Source organism: Monodon monoceros, unplaced genomic scaffold, assembly GCF_005190385.1.
Source record: "Monodon monoceros isolate NGI ecotype Baffin Bay Population unplaced genomic scaffold, NGI_Narwhal_1 Super_Scaffold_9, whole genome shotgun sequence".
NCBI lineage: Eukaryota > Metazoa > Chordata > Mammalia > Artiodactyla > Monodontidae > Monodon > Monodon monoceros.
Window position 1 is genome coordinate 6,655,791 of NW_021703786.1, and position 27,732 is coordinate 6,683,522.

The 27,732-nt window shown below is 52.5% G+C and overlaps 1 protein-coding gene across 3 annotated transcripts in view; it reads left to right on the forward strand.

Annotated features, from left to right (window-relative positions):
• MSI2 (musashi RNA binding protein 2) overlaps positions 1-27,732 on the forward strand; it is a 388,273-nt gene that overhangs the window by 327,998 nt on the left and 32,543 nt on the right. For 2 of the 3 annotated variants that reach the window (XM_029211534.1, XM_029211535.1), the window contains exons 9-10: positions 1,210-1,324; positions 10,398-10,472. In XM_029211534.1, the coding sequence (XP_029067367.1) occupies positions 1,210-1,324; positions 10,398-10,472 (190 nt within the window). Of the gene's footprint in view, positions 1-1,209; positions 1,325-10,397; positions 10,473-14,069; positions 15,219-27,732 lie in introns of those variants that run through there. The other variant, XM_029211536.1, reaches the window with a different exon arrangement.

Sequence of the window (27,732 nt, forward strand, 5' to 3'; positions counted from 1 at the left end):
ACTGCTTTTTAAAATAAGGTACCTGGGGCTTCCCTGGTGGCGCAGTGGTTGAGAGTCCGCCTGCCGATGCAGGGGACACGGGTTCGTGCCCCGGCTGGGTCCGTGAGCCATGGCCACTGAGCCTGCGCGTCCGGAGAGGCCACAGCAGTGAGAGGCCCGCGTACCACAAACAAAAATAAAAAAATAAGGTGCCTGATTCTCATCTTTTCCCCATCACTCTCAGGCTGTCGTGCTGTTAGTTCCGGCAGCTTTGAGCACTCCTGCCTTGCTCTACAACATCCCATCTTCATCAGCAATGGGATTGATTCCTGGCTAACAAGGCTCGTTAAATCTGTCTGTAAACTAAAAGCAAGTAAGCGCCCACCAAGGGCCTAAGGAACACCAGTGATAACAGTGTAGGGTCTGTATTACGTGTCATTAAGGTTGTTAAGTAAATGACTTCTGGATGTGAGCAGAATAGGATTAAGAAATTTTGGAGGCAGAGGGGGAAACAGAAAGGAAAGATTAGCAACCACTTGAAGACATAGCTGCAAAGTGAGAAACCGGTAATCCACGTTTAATCTTATTACTTCCCTCGGGAGTGTGCTGGGGCAGGTTTTATGGAGATGGTGGCATCGCTGACCTAGAAATTTTAAAACTCCGGCTTCCGGGCCTGCGCCTGCTGGGATATGGCTTAGAGCTTGTTACACAAGCCTTCTGATGCTCAGTTTTCTCATCTGTGAAATGGAGCTAAGACTAACTGGCCTGTCTATTTAATGAGACTTCATAGCAAGTGGCCTGCTATGAAGAGTCGCTGACCTGATGGAGCCTGAGAGGAATGTGTAAACATGTAAAGGGCTGAACGATAATGACGGATTATTACTATTGCTGTTGTTATTAGTCACAGACGCATCCAACAGCCATCGCCCGCCTTCTCACGCCTTCTGCGCAGGTTTCAATTTGAGCTCCAGCCCACACCTGGGCATCTTCAGCTGATGTCCTTGCCGCCCCTCCAAACCCAATCTCATCCTTGTAGGTTTTTGCAGGATTTGCACAAGTGGTGTGTTTTCTTCAGTATTTATCTTGCAGGCCATTTACTTGGCACGACTGTTTTTACAGTGAGTAAGGAGCAAGGCTAAAAATAACTTAGCTGGTAACCAGATCAGTTCTGCATTTGACATTTACATGGAATTCATTTGCATCTCATTTGTTCGCCTTTCTGTTTAACAGGTAGAATGTAAGAAGGCTCAGCCGAAGGAAGTCATGTTCCCACCTGGGACAAGAGGCCGGGCCCGGGGACTGCCTTATACCATGGATGCTTTCATGCTTGGCATGGGGATGCTGGGTGAGTCTGGGCCGGACCCTGGGGACTGGGTCACCTTCCGGTTGGGCAAACTGCTTTACCTGTCTGAGGCTCAGCTTCCCTATCTGTATATGAGGGTGATAATCCCTCTTACAGGACAGTTGTGACCATTAAGTTAGCAGAGATAGATAGATAGATAGATAGATAGATAGATAGATAGATAGATAGGCAGACAACTAGATAGGCATCTTGTCCCATGCCTGGCTCATAGAAGGTACTTGATATTATTTTTTCCCCTTTTCACTCCCTTTTTCAAAAGGAGGAAAAGTTACTCTCTTTGCCTCAGCCCTCTCTGCTGACTGGGAGTTCTTAAAGACCTATGGACTCCTGGCTGGCTTAACTTATGTGAGCCAAGGCTACATTTTCTAAAACTTGGGAGAGGAGGGGATATGGTAATGGTGGGCAATAATCCTGTCTATTTAAGTGATTAACATTTTTCTCTTGGGATATGAAATTTGTGTTTAAATGGATGTCTTAAATAACCTGTTTTATTCTTTATTTGCAAAAAAAAAAATGATGAAAGACAAAGTATGTTTGTTCTGATGAAAAATGATCTCTCCTGGCTTTTAGAGAAATTGAGTTGCATATTATGCCCCTTCCTTAAAGGTATCTCTGTCCATCCTGCATAGATAATTGAAAATCTTGCCCCCTAAAAGGCATGAAAGATGGAGAAAGCAGTGGAGAAGCATAATGGTGTGGGTCGCAACAGTAATTAGAAATTTCAAGGCGAGAGAACGGTATTTTAGTGCAAGTTATTGTGTGTCAGGAAAATACTAATTAAATGGGATAAATGGTAGTTAATGGTAAAATTCCATTCAGGCACACGGTCTGTCTAGTTTTAATGGGTTTCATTTGGTTTGGCTAAGAGTCCCTCTTCTATATTGTTTGATAAGCTCTTTATGTATTTTCAGATTTGCTGCTGTTTAAATCATTCTTGGCTCAGTTTTAAATTTATAAAACTTTTCTTGGCTTTAGAATTTAGACCTTTAAAAGAATTGTATCTATTTGTCTGAGGAAGTAACAAGGCAGGTAAAGTTATTTTGAGGGACTTTAAAAAATGGAAAAGGATGCCATGAGAATTCTCAAAATGGCTAAGATGTTAAAGCTAATTTTTTAGTTTTAAAAGAGTTTCAACAAAAATTCCTATTGTAATTCTTTAAAAATTAGCCAAATGATTCTAACACTTATCTAGAAGAAGAAACACATGAGAATAAATAAGAAAATTTTTTAAAAAGAGAAATGAGAAAAAAGAGAGTTTGACCAAATATCAGAACATAGTCCAAAACTACAGTAATTAAAATAGTGTGGCATATAGGAAGGCACCTGTTGATAGAAAAAGTTAAGGAGCCTAAATTAAATGTGTTTCTATGTATGAGTTTAATTATTATAAAGAAATTAATTTTAAAAAATCAATGAGAATGATTTCCTGGTTGACTGTAAGATACTTGTGTAGCTCTTGCTCTATAAATAATTTGTATGTGGCCCTTACCTTATGTTATATACCAAAAGAAACCCCAAATGGATTAATAGTTCCAAATTTTAAAATAAAATCTTAAAAGAATTGAGCCCATTACTGCCTGCTGGCTTTCAGAGTCTTGAATTTTAAATGATGAGTATAAAGTCCCTAGGGCATCAAATGGCTTTTTAGGATCCAGATCTTCAGGAAGCACCCCCACCCTTCTGCCTCTCACTTGATACCCTTTATGTGAGGTATCATGTACCCCATGGTTTTCTCTGCTTGCCTGGGGGAGGTTTTCTTCCTGGGGAAGCAGAGGTGTGGAGCAAAGCCAGCTCGCTCATGTCAGTTGCCAAAGAGCAAAGGTGCGGCAGCTGTATTCTTCCCAGATGCCAAGCAAGGGCTCGGGGCTCCACAGACCAATGGTTTCATAATGGGAGCCCAGGCAGGTGCCTTGTTGACCGCAGGAGGCATTCAACAGCAATAGTCCTTGAGCACCTACTGCGTTCCTGGCCCAGGGCCAGCACTGGGAGACAGTGCCTAACAAGGCAGATGTGGTCCCTTCCCTCATGGAGCTTGTGGTCTAGTGAGAGAAGTGACATTTAACAGCTCATCACATGGATACGTTATTACTCATAATAGAGAGAGTTGTGAGGTGCTTTATGGGCACATAATGAGGAATGGAAACTAGTTGGAGGAATCAGGGAACACCTCCCTGTGGAGGTGACATCTCAGCTAGGAAGAGAAGGATGAGCAAGCCAAGGGCCATGCAGACAGAAGAAATAGCTTGGAATGCGAGGGTCCTAGTGTGGAGCCCCGAGGGCCATCAAGGCTGCTGCTGGGCAGGTCCAGGCAGTGCGTGTGTGAGGAGAGGTGGTGGCCGAGTGGCTCGGACCACAGTTGGTGGTGGGCAGACCCACATGGTCCCCGTGCTTCTCCAGATGCCATCTGATTGGTTCCTGCTCTCTGAGGGATGGAAATGTGATGGCTGCCAGGTGCTCACTCATCTTCCCCGACTTTGTTCTCTCATGTTTCAAGTTATGACTTCCCTGAGCTGCAGTAAAGAGGTAGTAATAGCTGGTTTAAAATGTCATTGTGGTTGAGTCTATTAGTTCTTGAGTCATAGCCTCCCCCAGTTCATCCCCATCCCCCATACCCTTGCTACTTAAGGGTTTGGCCTCTTGCCCATGTAGCTCTGGTTGAGGCTGCCACCAGGCGAAACCCCCATGCCCCAGGCAGGGCCCCTCAGGTCACCGAGGCTCTCCTCCACCCCCAAGCAAGCAGAGAGCTCTTCGGGTGGAATTGATGGTGTGGGTCTGGCTTCCACCAAGGCGGGCTGTGTGGACCACAGGAAAGGGCTCAGGACTTCAGAATCAGGAGATCTGGACTTCTCATCTGGTCAGCTGTGTGACTTTGGAGGGACAGTCTTCTCTGTCCTTCAGTTACCCCATCCATAGGGATATGGGAACCCTCATTTCATGGGGTTGTTGAGGATAAATGAAGCCGTATCGTGCCCAACCAGTGCTGTATTTTGTCAGGTTCAAGCTGCCATGGGTGGTGGAATGCACCTTGTGTACCATCTGGAAAGAAAAACTATATACTGTTAACTAAACCACATTGTGAGATGGATCCCACTTTCAGGATGTTAAGATGTGAAAGAAAAAAAAAAAAGTGTGTCTTCTAATCAACAAAATACAGTAATATATACTCAAACTGGGAGCTGTTGTTAGTAAGGTACTGGGGAGCCCCGGGCAAATTACCACCCAAGTAGGTATCCAACACCCTGCCACTTGGGATCCCTTCCTGCCGGTGACCGAGAACATAGCTAGACCTGCATCTGTGTGTGACTTGTGCCATGGCACCTGCAGCCTCCTCCTTGGACCCCCAGCCAAGGGAGTTGGATTATCTTTGAATTTCTACCTCCCAACAAGGTCTGTGCACTGGACTCCAGCCCTCATCAGCTCCCAGCCCTCCTGAATTCCCCAGCTACTATGTTGAGGACATCTAGATGCCTGCTGAGACAGGGCCTCCTGAGAGGTCCCCAAATGTGTCCCCAGTTGGGAACCAGCTCAGCCTGAGGTCCAGGCAGAAGGGGGAATCAGACCACCACCCAGGGAACAAACTCACAGTCTCACGATCTGGTTGGCCTGTTGCCTCCCCAGCCAGACTTGGGTCTTCACCGAGCTTTCTCTGATGCGCTCGCCAGAAACTCCCAGGGCTGCCCTCTCTTTCACCCACTGGCACAGTTTGGCACCCTGGGCCTCTGGACTCTTGGTCGAGGAGAGTGCCATCTGCTGTGCTGTAACTGAAGCCCTTGCTTCTTGCTTCTTCCCTTAAAGTGATGTCACCAATGAAGTCTAATCCTTTGGCAAGATGGCCTGACCTGACTCCATCAGTCACCTGGGTCACCATCTCTGTGGTGCACTAGGCCTGCATATCAGTCCTAGAATCACCACCGTTGCCACCGCCAACAGTTTGGCTAATGAACTTGGCTCACGCAGAAACACTTTTTTTTAAGTTTGTTAATGAGATGAGGTTTCAGCGATTTAAACTTTTATCGTCGAAAGGGCAGAAAAATACATAACACTGTTAGGGATTTTTAGAAGTGAGACTGTAACCCATTAAAGCTTTTAAATCCATTCATTCAACAAATATTTACTGAGTACCTCCTAAGTGCCAGGCATTGTTCTAGATGCTTAGGAGGCACCAGAGAAAGAAGTCTGATATCAGGGAGTAGACATCCTAGTGAGACAGCAGACACACTGGTCCATAAATGACTTGGAAACTGTGGAACTAATTTTTAAATACCCTTTAAGATTTTCTCCATACTTTCAGTTGCAGTTATTCTTTCTTGATCTCTCTTGCTGTGGCAGCAAACGTTCTTGGGAGGAGACCTACAGCTGTTTCGGTTTTAGCTTTCATAGCCTTTGACAGAATCGTGGAATAATCAGACCAATGGGAATTCCTTTAAGAAAGTGTACGAGAGAAGAGGAGGAATCATCCTTAAGTCAGTCTCCCAGCCTTTGAGCTCGACAAAACCAAAATCAACTAAGACCCTTAGGAAAGGTATTTTTGCAGCTCTCAGACTTTGTTCGCTGCCTTGCCCACCCAGTGCACTAGAATCTGTTTGGTTTTTCTTAATGAAAGTGGACTTAATAAAAGCAAACCTGATTATCGTTGATATATCTGATTCCTCTTGGCCTTCTCAGCCGTATAATCCTACTGCCTCTAACTATCTTGACCTCGCTGGGCACACACGCTTTAACGTGTTTGGTAGCAGTGATAGAGAAATACCTCATTGCTGAGGCTTTGAAGAAAAGCTTCACCCTGCGGTCCCAGAAGTGGAGAGACATTGCTGACCAGCTGAAGAAAGCCAGAGGCATTCTAGCGGCGCTGTGAAACCCTGACCCAGTGTTCCCCAACATTAAGCCCCTCGGAAATGAAAGCAAAAAAAAAGTGGTTTTTTTTGTCTGGAAGGGATGAAGAGCTCTAATCTGCTGGCATTCACTGATCAGAAGGAGATTGGCTGGAACATAGAGCCGCATGCCTAGACTCATTTGTAATTTCAACTGGGATTTGTCTTTCCCCAAAATATCTGTTTGAGGTCATCCCCAAGGAGGTCTCCATTTGTTCAGCTGTTTTCTAGTAAACAGAGGAAACTCAAAATTCAGCTTTTCATTTTCCATCTAGAGCAGCACACTGCACTAGAACTCTCGGCGATGGTAGAAAGGTCGTATATCCGCACCGCCCAAGATGGTGGCCGCTAGCTGCATGTGGCTATTGAGCGTTTAAGACGGGGCTGAAGAACTGAAGTTTTCTTTTTATATAATTTAAATTAAATTAAACTTTAATGGGACAGCACAGGTCTGGAGGAACCCCTGCAACTCCAGATGATTCTGGGGGCCCAGCGTCCTTGTAGACTACGGCCTGGAAAGGGCCCTTGGCACTTGGTGTCGCATCTGTATGCAGACCTCATGGAGCCACCGTGGTGCCCCAGGCAACGCTCTGCACGCCACGCGGCAGATGTGTCACACGCTGGCAGCTCCCTGGATAAACAGCCCCGTCTCTTGTCTCTTTCAAGTTGGGGGCCTGGTGGGAGCCGTTTTCTGTGACTCTTGAGTAGCTGAGTAACAGAGCCTGGAAAAGGATGAGTCATGTGCAAACATCTTCTAGGGTTGGAACAAAGATCTAGAACCACAATTCTGAGAATTCTGCCAGCATCCCAAAAGGGGGGGTGCCCCAAATGAGCCAACTGGCAACTTCAAATTCTCTTGCTGATTTCTGATTTTTTTTTTTTTCCCCACAATGGAAAGCCTGTCTGCAAGAAAGGTGGTCATCCAGGCAGAAGGCTTGGTTTTTTCCTTTTTTGACAAGAGATAATTACTGTGGGCTTGATCAGGCATCCAGAGCACTGGAGCAAATAAATCATGCAGTGGCCAGTGAGGGAGGGGCCCGGCTGCTAATGGAAGCGGTGGCTGGGTCATCTCAACGTGATGTGGCTTGATGGAGCGCCCGCGTGGGTCTGCCGTAATGTGCTACTGATACGCAGCCAGCCGGTTTCCCCCATGTGGCTGGGGCTGTGAACCGCTGGAGCAGAGCTGGACTGCACAGCAGTAGATGAAGAGGAAAATTGAAGTAATGTTGTATTATAAATTTATGATTTCATCTGCCCGACCCAGAGGATGTTCGGCGATGGGGGGCGGAGATAAGAGCCCCCACTCGGGCAGATGCCAAATTCTCATCTTTGTTGAACAGGAGACAATTTTGACATGCCTGGGAAGATTGGGGTGAGGCCCCCAACTGGGGTGAACTTGACCATGCTTTTCCTCATTCCTGGTGAAGACTTGCGAGTGTGCCAGGAAGTAGGCAGATACAATGGAATCATACTGGTGACTCGAATCAGGGAGGGACTGGGCGTTCCACCACCCTCCACCCCACCCACCCTGAGGGAGCCTCGGAAGGTGACACATGGGCTTAGGTTTTTGCTGTCACGTTAACACTAAAATATTTAAGACCCCCAGCACTGAAGTTAGAGGCAAAGGAGTCATTTTTCACTAGGAAAGCCCTTGGGCAGCAGTGACTTGGCTGTTTGCATATAATTCATTAATCAATATTGTTGAAATCATGGTAAGAAGTCTATTGCTGAAAGATCTGATTTGATAGCAGGTGATTAATTTGGAGGAGAATTGGGCTGGCCAGCCATGAGATAAATACCAAGGAAGGAGCCAGTATGTGTGTGTCCACTTAAGGCACCCGAGTCCCCGTCTCTGTCCCTATACTTTGTCTCTCTGTCTCTCTTTCCCCGTTGGGTGCCAGAGCTCAGCGACTCACTGGGGTCTGTTCCTCTGCAGTCAGGACAAAGCCACCAGGTCATCCTGGTTGGTCTGGGCATCCCTCTGTCAGCAAGGCACCAAGTGCTGGGAAATAAACTCATGCAGAAAGAGCAAGCAGCAAGACCCTTGTGGGGTGTAAACAGATCAACTGGCCAGTGAGCGGTGACTGCAAATTTGGAAAAGCTCTGGCCGAAGCGAGGGAAAGGAGCCACAGCTGGTCCCTGAGAATTGGGGCCCATCAGCACTTCAGGGGACCTGCGAAGCTTTCTACAGATGGCAAGACTCAAGCTCCCGATGACATGGCCTTGGGCCAGAGGCTGGAACCCATCTCCTGATGTCTAGTCCAGCAAACTTCTGTCTTAGGTCTGATGACAGATCTTCTGGTCAAGATGAAAGCTGTGACACCAACAAGCAGAGGAAAGTGAAGGAGGGTGGGTCCCATTTTTGGACCGCCTTCAGCATAAAAGCGCTATGAGCAGGCAGCAGGAAGACCCGCAAACTCTAACTCGTGATGCTGCACCCAAGCTGGAATTTAGTGAATGATCTTGGTGTTCAGCCATCACCTGCAGGGTCAGAAAATGCTTGTGACATGTGAGAATCCACCTTGGAAGTGGATCATGAGACCCCAGAGCCTGGCTTTAGGGTGTTTAAGTTGCTGTATGGAGCCGCAAGGGTACATGTGGAAAGCCGCCACTTATGGGCCTTATGGTTGGAGGGCGTGGAGACTGTCCTAAACCTGCCCATCAAAATGCTTTCTACTAGCGTTTTGGTGACAAAGCAACAGAAATAACTCTGGCTGCTATAGACAGTAAAAGAGATTATTGGAAGGGGCTTGGGCAACGGACAGAAGTGCCAGGAAGGCTGGGGAACAGGCAGGAACTGGGGAGCTGGGCGGTCAGCCACAGCCCCACCAAGGGGACAACCCAGGAATGACCTGGTTAGGGGGCCATTGTTGCCACCAATGGACCCCGGGCTCTGCTGCTGACGCCAGAATAGATTCTGAACCGTCCGCCCTCCTCTGCCCCACTGGCACCTGGAGAAGACTTGCACTGGCCCAGCCTGGGTTCACAGTCTGCTTCCATGATGGGAGGCAGGCCCGTCTCCAAGACTCAGACACAGAGAAGGGGGTTCAGGTGCTGGGCAGCCGAAAAGAGCCACAGGCATCCCGCTCAGAGGTCAAAGCAGAGGTCAGGCTGGCAGTGGTGGTGGTGGTAAAGTAGGTGGCAGGCTGACCAGGGTGGTATTTTAAGAGCGTGAATGGACTGAGTTTCTTCTATATGGAGTGGAGGGAAGAAAAGGGAGCCTGGCAGGCTGGGAACGGGGCAGCCATGGGTCTGCTATGGCCAGTGGAATTTCCATCCAAGAAGGCTACCCCAGCCTTCTTTGTAGCCGAACTCAAGAAGTCGGGACGTGAGGAGTGAGGGTCTGAGTGGGCACCACGAAGGGTAGGGAGCTGCAGTGGCGTCTCATGCAGGATTGGTAACTGGTAACTGATCGGAGACGACCACAGGGACGCCAGAACTTGCCAGTTCTTTCCCCTGCACCCCATGCCCAGTCCAGCAGCGGTTTCCACAGACACCCCTTGGTTAGCCAGCACCCCCAGGTAATCTGCTGAGACGGGTGCCTGGAAGGAGCGTGCTTGCTGGGAAATGCCTGTTGAGGCTTTGGGTTCACGCTTGTGGTGCACACTTAGCACAGCCAGGCCCTCCCTGTTCTCCCAGGGCCTTGGGAAGATACGGTGGAGTGTCCCTGCTTGGACGTGGCTTGGTCCCTGCGTCCCCCGGGCCATGGTTCACTGGGCCCAGTGTTTTTCCAGAGGCACAGAGTCAGCCCCGAGTTTTGCCCCTAGACTGTGACCCCACCCCGCGTTCCTTATGCTCTGTCCATGGTGCTGGCGAAGGACTTTAATCTCCTACTGTCAATAGCCTTAAGGTAAAGTACATACAGGGTAAGCTCTGCAAATGTCAGCGCCCGGCGCTGGCCGAGGGTCTGGGGCTAACCTGTGGCATTTACTCTGCAGGTTCAAGAAAGTGCGTGGGCTTTGGGGGTCTCTCGGCCCAAATACGGGCTAATCACCAGCAGGCTGACAGCAGTGCCCCAGCCACGGGCGAGGGGTGACCCAGGCCCTGGGTAAAGACCCCCACGGGAGACAAGTAATTTTGTGGAGGAAAATAACTCGGACTGTGTCTCACTCCCGCCCTCCCTCGGACTCCCGCAACCTGAAGCAGCTGTGCTAACCGACGTGGTCTTTCTCTCTGTGTTCAAGGCTACCCCAACTTTGTGGCAACCTATGGCCGCGGCTACCCTGGATTTGCTCCTAGCTATGGCTATCAGTTCCCAGGTGAGTGGCTTTGTCTCCCAGGGCTTTGGGGACATGGGAGGTGGGCTGCATTGGGGAGAGGGGAACCCCTAAGGAGAACCAACTCATGCATACATCCATTCACGAAATGACCTACAGGTGCTAAGTTTCAGATCCACTTGACCTTGTATCCAGGTCAGGATGCAGCCCAGTTTCTGATTAACTGAAGTATTTCACTGGTTGAGAGTGGCTTGTAGGGGGAAGGGAAAGACAGGAGCCCTACCTCTGCTTGCCCTCTGTTTTCTGAAACCTCTTCCAGGTTCTCTCTCCTTGGGGAGGGGACTGAACTTGGGGCCCAGGGTTTTCTGTCACCCTGTGCCTCCCCAGCATTCACGTGCCTTGCTGTCTAGACCTCACCTTCCTTCCTCCCCTCGTCCGGCTCCGGTGCCCTTCTGACATACATGTGTGTTGGGTGTGCTCTTGGGTTTGGGTCTAGCTCTCTGTCCTGAGTGATGGTGGCGGGGGGGTTGGTTAGATTCTCCCTTCCCTCCATGTGGGCGTCAGAGACTCAAGGCAGAGCGCCCGGTGATACCCACTCGCGTGCCCAGGCTGCTCTAGCTTCCGTGTAACCGGGAGGCCTGGGACTCTCACCTGTGGGGCAGCGGGGGCCGTGGTCCTGCAGGGATGGGGGAGGGGCATGAAGGAAGTGATGTTTTATGGGGCTTGCTTTTCCCTAGAAGCGGGGAAGCCAGCCTTCCCCAGACCTGGAGTACAGCAAGAATGTTTGGGGTGCTCGGGGGTGTCTGTGTTCTAAGGACAGCTGGGGTGTGTAGAGAAGATGCTAGGAGCAGAGTTCTGCCCTCTGGGCTCTGTGTCTTGGCAGGGGCCGCTAGGGAACTGGGCTTCCACTCCTGGTTGGTCATCCTCCTAAACCCGGAGGCCTGAGCTGCAAGGCGGCGAGGCGAGCAGGACATGGCCCTGGGGGCACGGCGCTCTGAAGGCAGTGGAGGGCAGGGCGTGCGGTGTGCGAGGGGCCTCAGACTGAGCTTCGGGTGGGGAAGGGGTGTGTCGGGGGAGGTCAGGAGCCATGTGGGACACTGAGAGCCATGCTCTATGGGGGACAGATCCTCAACCAGCAACAGAAGCCCTAGGCTCTTGTCCTGTCTGCCCATGGCCATAGGCAGGTCACCCAGCATCTCGGGGCCTCCCTTTTGTTTTCTGGAAATGAGGGGTTTGGGCAGGATGGTCGCTGGGGTCCGTGCACCTTTCTGATAGCGGGGGAGGCGGAAGACAACAGCAGGTACAGAAGCAGAGGTTCAGGTGGAGGGGATGCGTGGGGGGACTTGCCCACAAGTGTGTCCCCTGGGCCGGGTGGTCTCCCCACCAGGGTGGGCCCCTCAGCAAACAGCCTCAGCTGCCCCAAGGGAGCCCTCCGCACCGCTTCTCTGCTGCACGTGGCAGCTCAGGTGGCCACGGGCCTCGCCAAGCAGGACACCAGACACCGCAAGCTGAGAAGCCAGCACCGGGCCAGGCACGGTCTGCACCTCCTCTAGATTTTCCCTCTACGGATGGGGACCCTGAAGCCTGGAGAGGTAGAAGCCCTGTTCAAGGGGTCACAACCAGTAAGAGGCAGGGCCAGGATTGGGACCCAGGTGGCCTGGGTCTTAACTGCCATACCCCGTCATCTTCCTAGCATCCGTCTGTCCAGTACGATCACGCTAGCCACAGGCAGCGACTAAGGTTTACATTTCATTTAAGTAAAATTAAGTAAAATGGAAAATTCGGTTCCTCGGCCACACTAGCCACGCTTCAGTTACTCAGCAACCACGTGGCTAGTGGCTACTGTGCAGAATCTAAAACGTTTCCGTCACCACGTAAAGTTCTGCTGGATGGAGCTGTTCCAGAGCCTACATGAAGAGGTGTGTTATGATGAGGGCTGCTTGGTCCCCACACGCACGTGCATGCGGGCACTGCCTCTCCTGGAGAGACCTTGTGTGTCACCATCCCTGTTCTCCATTCCTCGCCTGTCCTGCTCAGCCCAGAAGCTGGTGGTAGTTTTGGGGAAGCCTTTCCTCTCCTTCCCTCCCCTACCTTCCTCCCCAGGGGATAAGAAGATGTGCAGGGTCACACATCCTGGCTCGGTGAGAGTGCCTTGCTGCTCTGTGTGCTTGAAGCCTACCTCCCTTCACAATCAGGTTGCCATTGCCCCCTCAGTGTAGCACTAGTCCCAGCAAACAGTTAGGGATCCTAACCCGGTATAGTTCGGGGGAGGGGTGACACAGTGGACTCCTTGCTCAGGCCCCCATCTCATCTGAGAACCTGCCCTCGGGGCCCCATGAGCCAGCCCAGGAAATATCTGGTTGAATTGTGTCCCAGGGACCTGCATCCTTGGGTCTGCCCTCGATGGACATGTATGCAGGACAGACAGAGGTGCAAGAGTGACCAACCGAGGCTGGGTAGGATGAGATGGGATCCCCCAGGTGCCTAGCCCTTCACCACAAGCCAGGGCTTTGGGAACAGAGCCGGTGGGAGGGTGGTGGTAAAGGGACATGGAATGGGCTTGGGGGTGACCCTGCCCCTGGAGGAGTGGCCTCCTGTGGAAAGGTAGCTCTGTCTGCTGTCCAGGAGCCTCCAGCAGCCGAGGATTCTAGCGCACAGAGCCCAGGTAGGCCCCTGTGGTTTTCCAGACTCCTCCTGGAGCCTCGGCCTCAGGGGCAGGGAAGCTTTGCAGCGTTCTGACGTGAGTCTCTTGCCCTGTGCCAGTAAGGAATGTCTTCAGTGGATCTGGCCGGGGGGGCTGGGGTGCAGAGGGGTGACCCAGGGGAGGGCAACCCAACTCTGCCCTCTCCTCGCCCCTGTCAGGGTGGCTCTGCTGACCCCCTCCCCATGCCTGTGAGTCAGCGACGTCAGCACAGATGGTCTCATCACCACCAAGCTGCCCTGGTGTCTTTTCTTCGCGGCCTTCCTTTTCCATGTTCTCAGCGGTGCCCACTTCACCCACTGCCCACCTCGTCCCCCTTGTGATGCGTGTACTCCCGCACCCCTCCCAGCCCTTCCTGAATCCGCCCTGTGGGGTGATGCAAGGTAGCTAAGAGCAGCGGAAGGACACCCCCGTCCTGGAGGGCTGCTGAGGTCTGCATCCTGTGTGTCCTCACCACACGCCGAGCATCCTGCATCCCCTGCGGGAAGGTGCCGCCTCTTCACCTGAGTTGGCCCTTTCTGTGAATCCCCATCTCATCCGCTCGTGTCCCTGCTCTACCTGTGTGACCTGGGCTTGCTGCAGACCTTTCTGGTTGCACAGCTGGTGTTAAGAAATGCCTGTCTCTGCCCACCTTTAGGCTTCTATGAAAATAAAGGAGAGCTGCTCCAATAAAGGGGGCTATGGGCTTCAGATAACTCTTCGAGTGGGAGTAGTTCTCTTCCAGAAAGACTGAGTGACGATCAGCCACCGTGGACGTGGCTCCTTCTTCCCAAGCCCAGATGGTCCACCGCGTGCCCCTTACCCCCAGCCCAGCCCTCGTGGGTCGGTGTGGGGACTGGACTTATCACGATCCTGATCGGTGGTCTCCTCTCTTTTTCCCCCTCTGGACCCTCATTTCAGTTCAATCTGTTAATTTCTGTTCTTATTTCACTTTGCAGACTACTTGCCGATTTCACAAGACATAATTTTTATCAACTAGCTCTTAAGAGAGGCATAACAAATTGGGGTTTGCCACCATTACTAGAGAGAGGACACAGTCCCTGCCGGGGCCACCCCGCTGCTGTCAGTGCCCACTGAACACTGTCGTAGCTGCCTGTTGGAACGAATGTCCTTTTTCTCATTTTTAATTCTTGGAAAAGACTCCTGTCCTCAATGCTTCTTTCAGTTTTTTAAAAGCAATTTTATTCTCCAGTCCCCTCCCAGTTTGCTTCTCGTATGCACTGTGGACACCTCCCCACGTATTCCACCTGCCACCCTCCCAGAATGTCATGGGGCCGGGGGGAAACTTCTCACAAACTTTGTAGAGCCTTCCTCAAGGGCATCTAGGAAGAAGACCTCAAATTATTTTAAATAATCACCAAATAGGCTTGTTGGGGCATTTCATGGGTGAGCTTTTAAGTGCTGGAGCCCACAGGGGTTGGGGATATGTGAATTGGAGCACCTGTGTCCTGTGGCGGACAGAACCAGAAGTGAACACACACACACACACACACACACAGAGAGAGACTATTCTATAAATACTAATGTGAACGATCTAATCTGGAAGAAAAATTATATAAACATTATCTGGTTGTCTTTGTCTTTGGGGGCCAGTCCCTCAGTGGTTGTTGCTATAATAATGCACATCTGTCTTCGGGAAGGGACAGTGGAGGCACCCAGGTGCTGCCACATCTCAGGCCCTGTGGGCCCCGATCCACACTGGGTCCCTCTTTCCCTGGCACCTCTGCCCTCACCTCACCGCCTACTGGCCTTGCATTCCCTGCTGGCATCAAGGGCCTCTTGGCCCACTGGGGTCAGAGGGCGCGAACACAGAGGGTCTGTCCTGATCAGGTCGGTACCCCTGATGGTCACCCCCAGAAGGGCTTCCTTTCCCAATGACCCTGATCCGTCCACTTCCCCACTCTCTTGGATTAACGAAGTACAGCTCAGTTGGGCCCTCAAGAGTCACCCCTTGTTCACGCTCAGGGTTTGTGAGAAGTGACCTGCGTGCTCCCGTCGGATGCATTCAGTCCATCCTTTCGAATGTCCGTGTCCTTTAGACCCAACCTGTGCGGTTGTGTTCATCTCATTAAAGATGCTTGATATAATCATTGGTTCCTTTCCTTTTATTTTCCCTCAGGCTTTTTCATGAGTGCTGTTTTTTTTTTTTTTAATCTGTATGGCTTCTTTCCTCTTTATTTTGTTCTGCTATGAATTGCTTTGCTTTGGTGAACTTGTCCTAGTATATGCTTGCCTCACAGACGTTTTAGCCGTTGTGAATTTTCACCCCTGTAAATAGTTCGTCTGTCCCTCTCCCTGTTGCCGTTTTATTTTTACCCCTGTAAGCAACTGAGGTAGAAAAATAAATTGTTTACCACGGACATGCTGTGTGCTGCCGTCTCTTAGCCCGACAGTGTCCTGCTCTCGCTCCGGGGGAGGTGAAGGCACTAAATAACTGGTACCAGTGACAGCCTAGTGCGGTTTCTGAAAGCATGCGCACTCCCCCTGGCTGCCGCCTGCGCCCAGCCCTCTCTGCTTCCTCGTGGCCCCTGCACTTGCTCGAGGCGGCCCTGTCCTTGAGCCGCGGCAGAGCGTTTGCATGCAGCAACTGCTCGGTCCGCTCCCGTGCCCCCTTCCTCTGCCATCACCCCCTGCCCTCGAGTGAAAATGCCACCGAACGCCTGGAGCCCCTCGCATCTGTGCACCAGGTGTGTGTGAGCCCGTGCACGCACTGTGCACACCTGCCCACGTGTGGTTTGCACGTAGCTTGCTTTCCTAACTCCCCTGTACGGTGCAGGTCCGAGGAGGCACCTGTGTTGCTGGACATGAAGCTAGAAGATCTCATTTCCAGGTCACTTGGCCACATAGTAGCCATGTGACCTTGAGCAAGTGACTTAGCCCTCTGAGCCCTCGGGATTATAACAGTGCCTAGTGAGTTAGGTTTTTAGAATTACCTAGGGTGATGTGTATATGTGAACATGCCCTGTAAATTGGTGAATGCTATACAACTGGAAGTTTCAGAAACAGTGGGCCTTGGTGTTCTTATTCTACCACTCTCCAGAGTGGTTTTCTCTTCCTCGTCACCCCCGATGAAGCTGCCTGCTAGGGGATCTACTTATCAGTGAAAGGAATGATTGAGAATCCCCAAGGGAGTTGCTGGGACTTCTTGCTTCACCCCCCCTCTTCCCTCCCTCCCTCCCCATGTACTGATCATCAAGCAGTGGATCAGGTGCCAAATATCTGGACGTGCATAAGGCTATAGCTCCTTCAGGATGCTCACGGCCCAGCCGAGGGACAGCCAGTGATCAAACCCATCGAGCATCATGGGACAGGTGCTTAGCTAGAGAGAGGGAATCTCTCTCTGCTGTAAGGGCACAAAGACAGGCTGTTGGTCCTGCCTGGGGTGACACCACTACTGGGTCTTACAAAGTCAAATAAAATTAGCTGGGTAAAGAAGAGAAGGAAGTGTATCCCAGGTAGAGAAATGACGTGCTTAGACACTGAATCAAGTATTTTTTTAAAAGAAAGAAAATGCAATATAATAATACCTAGGCAAAATAAGAATTTTTTTTTTTCTCTCCAGTGTGAAAGAAGCCTGGATGTGGCTCCACAGTATCAAGGGTCTGGGTTTCTTTTATCTTTGTGTCCTATTCTCTTCAATGTAAGACTCCATCTTATAGACTAAGAAGGCTGCTCAGGCTCCAGCCATTACGTACTCATCCCAGAAGAACACATCTCTTCCCTTTAATAACACTTCTTAGAAGTTATGTGTGGCACTCTGCTTAGATCCCATTGGTCAGGCCTTAGTCACATGGCCACTTTTAGTTGCAAAGGAACCTCAGGAATGTCTTTATTCCCGGTAACCATGTGCCAGCTAAAAACAGGATTCTGGTATTAAGGAAGAAGAGTGAAATATTTATTAGGGGACACTTAGCAAACTCTGCCACAAACCTGAAAGGGGCTGCGGTGCAGGTCCCAGGGATTAAGAGCAGTTAATGGGGTGGGGGTGGGTCAGGGGAGACAAGGTTAGAAAGGGGGGCAGGTTCCGGGATTCACATTTGATCCACAAAACACATGAAAAGCCCTTAGAGGATTTTAGGTAGAGGAGTGATGTGGTCAGATTTCCAAAGTGAGTCAGAAGGGGTTTGGGGCGGGGGGGGGGGGCGCAGTGAGGGACCCATGTGGGTGAGTTCAAAAGAATGCTCCCCTCTTTCTTCACTGCCTCTCCTTCTCTCTGCCTCTTCCTCTCGGGGCTCTGTTCCTCTCCCCCTGCCTCAGGTTGGCTGCGGCCCTTTGGGGGTCTTTCAGCTCTACTGGGACAGCAGGGTTAATGCAGCCCCAACCGTCAAAAAAGTGTCTGAGCCACAGCCTTGGCTACTGAAGTGACCTCAGACACAGGGCCCTGGGGGCAGCCAGGAGAGTCAGGCTAGCATCCCTGGCTCAGTGCTGCCACCTCCCTCCTAGGATGACTGTGTGGGAACAGCCGGGTGGTACAGGTTCCAGGCGGGGAAACCTGGGACTCTGGTTCAGGAAGTACCAGTTTGTGCTTCTCCGTCCTCAGTGATGGAAAACAGATTTCATTCAGGTGCTGATGTTGACTGATGGGGACTGGCTTCCTGGAGCACTGGCTTAAGAATGATCTTGAGGCCAAGTCTTAGCTCAGCAGAAAGGGAGCTGTGGTTGATTAGCGATGCCTGCGTGGTTGCTGGATCCGGAACTCACAACTGCTCACCACGTATTTTGCCTTCCATGTCTCCAGTCTGATGATGGATGGTTCTCAGGTGCTGGTTGATTTTTGGTCCCTCTAAAAGATAGTCCTTCTGTTCCACACCGAGGGAGGGGGTGTGTTCTGAGGAGAGGTGCCATAGCTCAAGGATATCCTGTTCTCTCTGGCGGAGAAGCTGCTGTGGCCCATCTTCAGTTGTGGCTCCGCAGTGTAAGCTTTGGTCACATCATCTAGTCTTTGAGCAAAGACCAAGTCTTAGTGGTCTGTCTTATCCTGAGGGCCGTGGCTTGAATGTGGAAAGCAGAGGGAAGAGGGCCCGAGTTTTTGGAAGGGGAAGGAGTTTGCCTTATGCCAGATGACTGGGGAAAGCAGCCCGGGGCAAGGGGCTGCTTCCTGAGCTAGCTCACACCAACCTGTCAGTTCCCTCCGGTTTACGACACGCGTGAAGTGTTCAGACGTGCTGATAGCTGCCACACCAAAGGCCTGGGGCCCTGCCTGGATGGATAACCTGGGCCACTGCAGGGAGCGACTCCAGAGGCCTTCCGTCCACCCCTCCCCCAGCCCACCCCCATGGCGGAGACCCTCGTGCTCAGCCCCCACTCGGGAAACCTGTGCTCGTACTCCCACCGGAAAAAGTGATGCTTTTTCTGGTCAAGTTCTTGAAGAGAGAGGAGCAGGCCTCCCTCCCAGCCTCTGTGACTCTGTCAGGGGAGGCGATTCCAGGGCCACTGTGGTGGAACCACAAAACCAGTGGCTTGGGATGACCCCTCACTCGGGTGTCTGTTTAAACCTCAGGACTTTCCTCTGCTTAAGTTTGTAAGAGGCTCTTTCCTCACCCCCCTACCCCAGAAATGCCCTCAGGGGGAACCCTGGTATACCCCGACGCGGTAGGTCCTCAGCTCTGCCAGTGCCGCCTGGCTCGGTGCTTCTGCCTGGGTTCCAGAACAGAGCCCTCCCAGCGAGTGATGGCTGGCTCCTGACGGGTAGGGGAGCCCACCTTGACATGCCAGGATGCGATGGTCGGCTTCCCAGGCCTGTTGACGTGTCCACAGTCCCAGGCGCCCACAGCTAGATGTTTCAGCACTGTAGACAGAAATGCTCCCTTGTAAAGGGAAGCCCCACCTGACACGGCAGCCCGCACACATCTGCTTCATCGCCAGCCCTCTCATCTGCACATCCCTCCAGCCCAGAGCTTCGTCTCTAGGGATTACCCCCTCACAGATTGGACCCACAGGCAGATTTGAAATCACAAGCGAGCTCCTCCTGTGGCCAGCCCACTCCCACGCCACCTGGCCCTGTGGGTACTGGGGGCTTATCCCTCATTTGAATATTAAAGTCAGGCTTAGTCAGGACAGCGTAGCTGCTGCTTTAAAAGAAAATGAGGAAGTAAAATTCTGCAGCACACCCCTATTCTGGCGTGAGCTGTGGATGGGCCGCCCTCCCATGCTCCTCCCGTCGCGTAGAAGATCAGGGGCTGACGCTATTCCCAGATGATGAAAGCAGAGCGTGGTGCCTAATAGGCACTTAATAAATGCTTGCGGAAATGAATTGGAGCAGTCTGAATTGACGGGATTGCGGGTTTCACTTTCCATCAGGTTTCCATGCCTCTTGAAACTCCTCTGCATGAAAAAGGGAAACGTGACTCGGGGTGCCAAAGCCAGAGACCCCGGTTCTCAGGAGGGAAGTCGGGAGACTGAGTTCTTGTCCCCAGCTTGCTGGGACAGTAAGGCCACCTCTGGGCCTCAGTTTCCCCATCTGTCCAATAGGGCTATTGATCTCCTTGTCTTATCTCCTTCCTCACAGGTTGTTGAGAGGGTCACTGACCAGGCATTAAAAAACACAAAACAACAACAACAGAGTGTGAGATTATAGGCAGACGGCAGTGCCAGGCCTGAGGGATGGGCAGCTCCTGCGTCTAGGACAGCCAAGGACAAACCAGAAGGCCAAGATGGGCCCCCATTCCCTCCTTCTCCCCAGGCTGAAAAGACAGAGCAGAGTCCTACCCCGAGGTATTTTCCCTGAGTCCAGGTCAGCTTGGATCCCCTGCCTCAGAGAGACCCAACCAATGGGGTCACTGCCTGTGGTGCCGGTGCCTTCCGTTGGGGGTGGGCCATGAGAGCGCATTCTCTGTAGTGTGCTGGACGGTGTCCTCAGGACCTGCCGGGGGCTAGATCCTCTGTGGGCATTGGGAAGGGGTCCTGATAAAGCGAGTGAGGAGGTCAGAGCCTGGAGGGGCGTCGCACAGGCAGCCAGATGTATCCCCCTGTGGTCTGACGGGGTGGGGGGAGGGGTGGCAGGGTTGGGGAGTCACTGACTGCCAGCAAAGCTTTCAAGAAGGGGCACCATCTGAACTGGGTTTTGAGGTGCAAATAGGAGTTTGCCATGCAGCCAGTGAGGGAAGGGTACTCCACGTCCAGGGATTAGCAAGTGTAAGGGCCCAGAAGCATTACGTGGCTTCCCTCCCTAGCGTTCCTACCTCTGTTGATGATTCTGTGGCCCCCATCTGGGCAGGTGCTGTCCTATTACCTGGGCCAGGACAGCTGGACAACAGACTTTAGCACTGAAAAGCTGATGCCACTTCTTCCCAGACCTAGGGAATCATGGGCAGACACTCTGTGAACCAGGGGTGCTGTCCCCACCGTTGCCTTAGGCTGTTCCCTGTTGGATTGCACTGAGCTGGCCCAGTGGGCCCTGGGTGCTGGCTGCCCAGGGCTGGCTTCCTTTGAGGCCAAGAGCCTTGCCCAGTGGCAGTCACCTAGAGAAGGACAGGAGAGCGAGAGTGCAGCTGCTGACCCCCCTCGGAAGCCCTGCTGCCCTGCTCTGAGCCCGAGCAGGCCTCAGGGCAAGCCTGGGTTTGCAGGGGAGGGTGTGGGGCCTGTCCTGCATCTCTCTTAGTGGAGCTGGTGTAGGGCCTCTCCACACTCTCTTCGTCTGACCTCTGGCACCACCCTTGAACGAGCTAGGATTCAGGTGAGGCCTAGAGCAGGTAGAGCCCCTTTCTTGCCCACCCTGTTGTACCTATCCGTTCCTCTTCCACCCATTCCACACTTGCTTACCAGCACCTGCTGCGTCACAGCCCTGCCCCAGAAGCTGGGGACACAGTGACGAAGCAGAGAGACATAGCCCTGCTTTCTGGGGCACGTGCTGGCAACAGAGGAGAGAGCAGGCTTCCACTAGATGGAAGGGCCCCCAGAGGTCCCTCTGGCTGAGCCCTTCCTAGAGGAGCTGGGAGGGACTGAACAAATCCAAGGGCAAAAGGGCAGGAGCGACCGCCAGCGCAGCTGACGTGCGAGCACCAGAGCTCTGGGGTCTTCAGCCACCGCAGCCAGGCCCTCCCTGAGCCCCTGCGAGCCCCTCGCCTCCTGCCGTCACATTACCCACCTTGTACTTCAGATAAGACGTATCCTTATCACTCACAGGCAAATTATAAATGGTATCTATTAAAGCCCTTTGTATGTGAAATGTCGTGTAAATTAATAGGGTTTTAGAATAGGAAGGCCACGCTGCTGTTATTACCTTGGGCAATAATAATAAAAATAGAAATAAAAGTTGTTATTCCACTTACTGAGAGCTCACCCGGTGCCAGATAATGGTGCACCGGTGCCACCAACGCACTGAATTTCACAGCAGCCCTAAAAGGAGGTCATTAGTCGCGCTTACAGAGGAGCAAAATGAGGCCAAGGCGGGGTTACATAACTCGTCTTGGGTGGCACAGCTAGTGAGCTTGGGAGATGGGATTTTTGCCACCTTGCTTTTAGCCATGTTGTGCATAGTTTCCTTTAACCTCAACTCTCCGGACCTGAGTCCTCCACCAGGTAACGTCTTCCTGGGGCTATTGCACTGAGGGCTCACTGAGATGGTCGGGGGGAGCCTCTTGGCCGTGGAAAGCGCCCCAGTGGCAGCTGCTCTTCTTATCATCAGTGTAAGGATCACTTTCTCATCACCTCGTCTGCTTTAAAGGTGAGGAGACAAAGGAACAGAGAAGGTTCTACACATCACCTTGTCACCTAGGGCTGACATGCAGTGGCGTGATCTGCCGGCTGTTCAAATTTTTAATGATTTCTGTACCGGTTGGTAAATAGCAGCTGCCTTGAGCCCCCAGAGTGCCTCCCCCCACCTCCCGGGAGTCTCCCCCAAGACCCCCTGACCGCCCCATGGCCCACCAGCCAGTGCCCAGTTCAAAACCTAAAATAGCCTGTCTCAGGAGTCAAAAAGTGATGGACCCTGCATTTACAGGAGAGAGGGCTTGAGATCACAGATGTTTACTCACAGAGCTAGTGATGGGGCCAAGGTGGGAGCCTGGGATCTTTCAGCAAAAAGTCTTGGGGTGCTCAAGACTTGAAGGTTTGCTGTCCTGGCGCACAGACATGGGTGCTGTAGGGCTGGTGTTTGGAATTGTGCCGAGCCCTTGCACAGGCCCGTAAAGAACGAAGCTGGGGAAAGTAGGCAAAGAGAGGAGGCCCAGGAGAGTTTAGGCCATTTAGATTTAAATGGCTCAGTGAGAGATCCTATGGGGAGAATGCAAAATGTTGACTCTTTAACTGGCAATTGGACATCTGAAACTGAGAACAGGACACGTAAAAAGCCATCTGCAGGGCTTCCCTGGTGGCGCAGTGGTTGAGAGTCCGCCTGCCGATGCAGGGGACATGGGTTTGTGCCCCAGTCCGGGAAGATCCCACATGCCGCGGAGCGGCTGGGCCCATGAGCCATGGCCGCTGAGCCTGCGCGTCCGGAGCCTGTGCTCCGCGTCAGGAGAGGCCACAGCAGTGAGAGGCCCGCATACCGCAAAAAAAAAAAAAAAAAGCCGTCTGCACAGTGAGCTCTAGCAGGACCAATGGTCAGACCAGTGGCTTGTCCTGACACCCATTGGTGGTAGGTGGGAGAGCGTCTGCAAAGCAGAAATTGCAGTTTTATGAAGAGTGAGGGGAGGGGTGGTGCAGGAGAGAAGGAGAAACTCTCAGAATAGTTTGCTCATGTCTCCTTAGAAACTAGAGTCTGAAACGCCTTCACTTTGAAGGTCTTGGTCTTGGTCTCTGACAGACTGACGTTTGTTCTGTGGGCAAGTGGGTGTCCCTGGGCTAGCCAGGACCACAAACTGCTGTCACAGAGCGGCGAAGGCTGGCTTTGGAGTGAGCTCCCTGTGGCCACTCTCACCCTTGAAGTCTTGCTAGAGATAGAGCAATGCGGAACAGAGTCCTCCTAGGGCCAGGAGCCAGGGCGGAGCACTTGTAATGTATCAGCCATTCCTGATACTGGCCCTCTGGCCAGCACTGCGGAGAAACCTTGCCTTGTCCCCAAGGCCCCAGATAGTCAGGCCAAAGCTAGAACTCTTTAGGGCCCAGAAAGGGAAGGATTTGTCCCCAGCTCGGTCGGTCCTGACTGAAAAGAATTTTGAGGGACCTGTGTCTTGGTCACGTGTACCAAGGGCCTAGCTTGGTGATTTTTTTAACTGAATTGAAGTGGTAAGACCTTTAGGGGCTATAGGTCAAGATCATAGCCATGGGAATGCCTCCATTCCCTTTCCTTTTGTTTGCTGGACTTTGGAGGAAAGAATTAGCTGGAATGGCCACCCTCTACCCTCCACCGTCCTGCAAGCCTGAGTCTTCTGATCGCTGCTTCCCTCTCCAAGCAGGATTTGGTGTAGCCACACCCACGTCTTGAGCTCAGCTATGAGAAGACCCTATAGTACACACAGTCAGGGGCCTGGCTACAAGCTAGGTGGGCCCAGGGTAGAGGCCCCCTTCTCGCTGGCAGAGCGGCCAGAGCTCCCCTCTAGCCCAAAACCCTGCTTCTCGGTAGCCAATTTTCTCTCCTTTGCGGGGAGTTGGTTTGTATGCAGCCTGGGCCCGCAGCTGGAGACCCCTTTCCCGTCAGGACTGGTGACTGGAAGTTCTGTGAGGGCAGAGAGTGTGTGTGTTTAGTAGGTGCTCAATAAATATTTATTGAGCACATAAGGGGCTGAGAATGGGTCGGGAGTTACGGAGGCCTCTGAGGTCGGTCCCTGCAAAAGTTCTAGGTGAGCAAGGGCACTGTGGGCTCCAGCTCTCTGTTGGGAGGTAATACGGCCCCCCTGGAGAAAGATGCCGGGCCAGAGTCCCCAGGGAGAGCTTTCTGCTTCCTGCCTCCCCAGGACCCCAGCAAGCAGTGCCTAAAGCCATGTTCTCAGCTCCGGCCATGCTTTGGGGAGCACTGGAAGTTTCCTTTGTCCAGGCTGCACCCGGACATATCATCAGAATCTCTGGGGGCAGGGCCCAGGCATCAGAGGAAGAGGGAGGCAGGAGGAATTGCCTGGAGCAGCTGCAGGTGGGTGACAGTGCCCACCCTCAGAGGGACCCTGGGCAGCTCTACACGCCTCCTGGAGATGCAGGGCGTGCTGGGGAAGGGGGTGGAGAGTGCTTAAAGCAAGCACAATGTCGGAAAAATTGTCTTTCCTGGTAGTGCACATTATAAGAGAGTTTTATAAAGATGCCCCTCAGAAATCACAGCCCGTCAGAGCCATAAGGAACCTCAGAATTCACTCATCCAAGGTCACAGAATTAAGTAGCGACCAAGCCAGGACTGTATCCCAGGCGGCATCTTCTCAAACTAGGAAAGGGAGAGGACGCAAAGAGGTCCGTGACCTAATACCCTGCGGTGGACAGGACAGTGGGGCCCTTCAGTGTTTACTAAAAACCAAGGACACCCCAAGACTTCCTCTAAATCAAGGATTCTCTGTCCTTGATCCCACAGAGGATCCTGTGCATCTCTGCATGCATCAGAATTATCTGGAAGCCCTTTAAAAGAGAGACAAAGGCCCTACCTGATTCTTTGTGTGCTAAAGCTCCCTCAGCCAGGCTAGAAACCCGCTGCTCTGAACGGAGACCCTGAAGTGGATCTCAGAGGAGATGGTCGCAAGGATTAGATTCTCCACTGTGTTCTCAGAAGGGCCTTTCCTTCCACAAGGTTAGCGGGAGACAGGCTACGCAGATGTACACCTCAATTTAACCTTTTGTAATTTTTTTTTTTTTTTTTTTTTGCGGTACGCGGGCCTCTCACCGTTGTGGCCTCTCCCGTTGCGGAGCACAGGCTCCGGACGCGCAGGCTCAGCGGCCATGGCTCACGGGCCCAGCCGTGGTGGGATCTTCCCGGACCGGGGCACGAACCCGTGTCCCCTGCATCGGCAGGCGGACTCTCAACCACTGCGCCACCAGGGAAGCCCCAACCTTTTGCAATTTTTGAAAGCCCTTACACCAAAGGTTCTCCCCCTCGGCTGCACCCTGGGGTCACCTGGGAAGCACTTAAAGGTCCCCCTGTCCAGGCTGCACCCTAAACCAGATAAATCAGCATCTCCAACAGTGGGACCCAGGCCTCAGCATTTGTGAAAACTCCCCAAGTGGTCCAGTGAGCGGCCAGCGGTAAGGATAGTCCGCTAGACAGAGAAGGTTCTCTTTCTTGTTGTTGCCGGCCCTCTCCTGTAGGCATTTGAGTTTGCTGCCCCTGGGCTGCAGGGTCACGGGAGTGGAGAGGCAGCTAGACATGCAGGCAGTGCTGCCTTTCAGCTCAGTTTACCCAGAGCAGTGCCTCCGAGCCCTGGCCCTCCTCCACCACCTTAGGGCATCTGACCGTCATCATACCAGCTGATGCTCCACCAGAATCTGAGGTGGGACAGACTCCGGACTAGGTCCCAAGTGGGACATGGGGCTCGGTCCCCACCCTACAAGAATTTGCCACCCAGCAGGAGACATCAGATGTGCACGTAAAAATAACTGTGCTTAGGTAAGGCAAAAACTGGTAAGTGCCACAGAAGCAATAAAAAGTAGGTGTGGTGTCGTAGAAGCCTCCAAAAAACCAAAGTGCCGTTGACTTCTAACTGGCACTAAATTCTCAGAGGTCCAGAAAGTCCAGAAAAGCATCTCGTCCACTGTCAGTGGGATGGCAACAGCTCTCACTTACACGAGTTACTTACCCCAGAGTGTGATGGTGCCAACCCCAGAGGTACCGCTTTCCAGTGACAGAGGGACTTGGGTTTGTCATCCTCTTACACCAGCAAGACAGGCCCTTGCAGGCTCAGAGCTGAAGGGATTTTAGAGGTCATCTGGCTTGACCTCCTTGCAGGAGACAGGAGTTGGTTACTCGGGGCGCAGAGAAGTGAAACACGGTGCTCAAGTTATAAAGCAAGCCAGGGGCAGCTGAGGCTGGCGGCCAGGCTTTGATGCCAAACCCAGTGATCCTTTTATTGCGCTGGTGGGGCGAGGAGCTCCAGACTGGTGAGATTGGGTCTTTAGGTCTGAATGACAGCTCCTAGGAGGCGTGGCACCTGACCGTGCCTGGAATTCCACCATTAGTGCTTTGTTCTTTCGTACCCAGGCAGCCTCTTTTTGAATGCAAGATTCTCTAACAGGAGGGGCATACTACCTTCCTAACACCTGAGTCGCCAGGTAGGCAACGTATAGCTCTCAAGTCGTGAGGTTTTATTAGCGAAACATTTTTCTCGTTGCTGCCTGATTTACTGCTAAGAAATGGGAGGTATTAAGCCACTGGGGTCACGCCAGCTGGCTTGGCCCGGTTGTTAGAGCTGAAAAGAACGCATATTCTAATTTTGAGGTATGGAAATTTAGCTGCACTAAAATGACATCATGAAGTTGGGACATCCTGAAAGATTCCAGACGACTGTTATCAGTAGGAATTCAGGCCTCCTGTGCGCTAATGACCATCTGACCATGTGGCCAACCCCGGAGAAGGTGGAATAGCCCTGCATGAGGGAGAGCCCTGTCTTGAGGGCAGGGCTGATGGCTGGACAGAGACCTGATGGGCTTCATCAGAATGAGAGCTAACACTTGTTGAAGCTTACTTCCTGGCAGGCATTCGTGTAAGCACTTTGCATCTATTAATCTCTGACTAATATCGCCATCTCTTTTACAAATGGGGACACCAAGGCACAGAAAGGTTAAGGCAGCTTGCCCAAAGTCACTCAGCTAGTAAGTGGCTAAGCCAGGATTTGAACCCAGACAGGCTTCGTGTCTGTGCACTTGGCTATTGGGCTAACCTGCCTCACGAGGAGAAGCCTGGTTGCCCCCTTCACGTGTTGGCCAGACAGGCTGTGTCGAGGAGGGAGCCCTTCTCCGCATTGCCAGCAGCAGACGGGGGAACAGTCATCTGGGCAGTGGGGTGCTAGGGTGGCCACGGGCACTCATGGACCAGGGGCTCTGCCACGCTTGCCTCAGCCCCAGCAAGAAGCCCTGAGCCCTGCCAGGTCTGCCTAATGCCCTGCAGTAATCCCCTGAATACCCCCTGCCAGGGCAACCCAGACCCCCATCCCTTCAAAAATAAAATAAGAGGTTTCCCAAGGAGGGAGTCTGCCGCAGGTGACCCCTGGCTCCTGAGGGCCTGGGGAGAGATGCTGAGCACAGGACCAGAAGCCAAACCTGCAAGGCTCTCCCTGTTCTTCCACCTCCTCCGGGTCCAGCCCTGGAAGCTCCTGGCCCCCAGGTCCCTCCTGCCGTCCTGGAGACAGGCTGCACTCCATGGGGACAGCTGTAGGCACATGACGGCCCCTGGCTGGGGCAGCCCCAGCACCTACACACACACACACACACACACACACACACCCCTTTCCTGGATCTGTGCTCACGCATCCCCCACAAGCCCCGCCACCAAGGAGAGCCCATTGGCCTTAGAAATAGCATCAGTGGCTTAGCTGCCAGGTCATCTGGAGAACGTATTTGGGGTGACCGGTGAGGCTGGGCGGCCTCCCAGGACAGGAGGGGGTTGGCAGGGAGCTGGGGAAGTGGACCAAGAAGACAGCCCCGGGGCAGGATGCTGGGGCAGCGCTCTCTCCTCCCTGCTTAGGAGATTTCCAAGGAGGCCAGGCTGCACGGGGTGGGGGGGGGCGGGGGATGGGGGGAACGGCGGGCTGT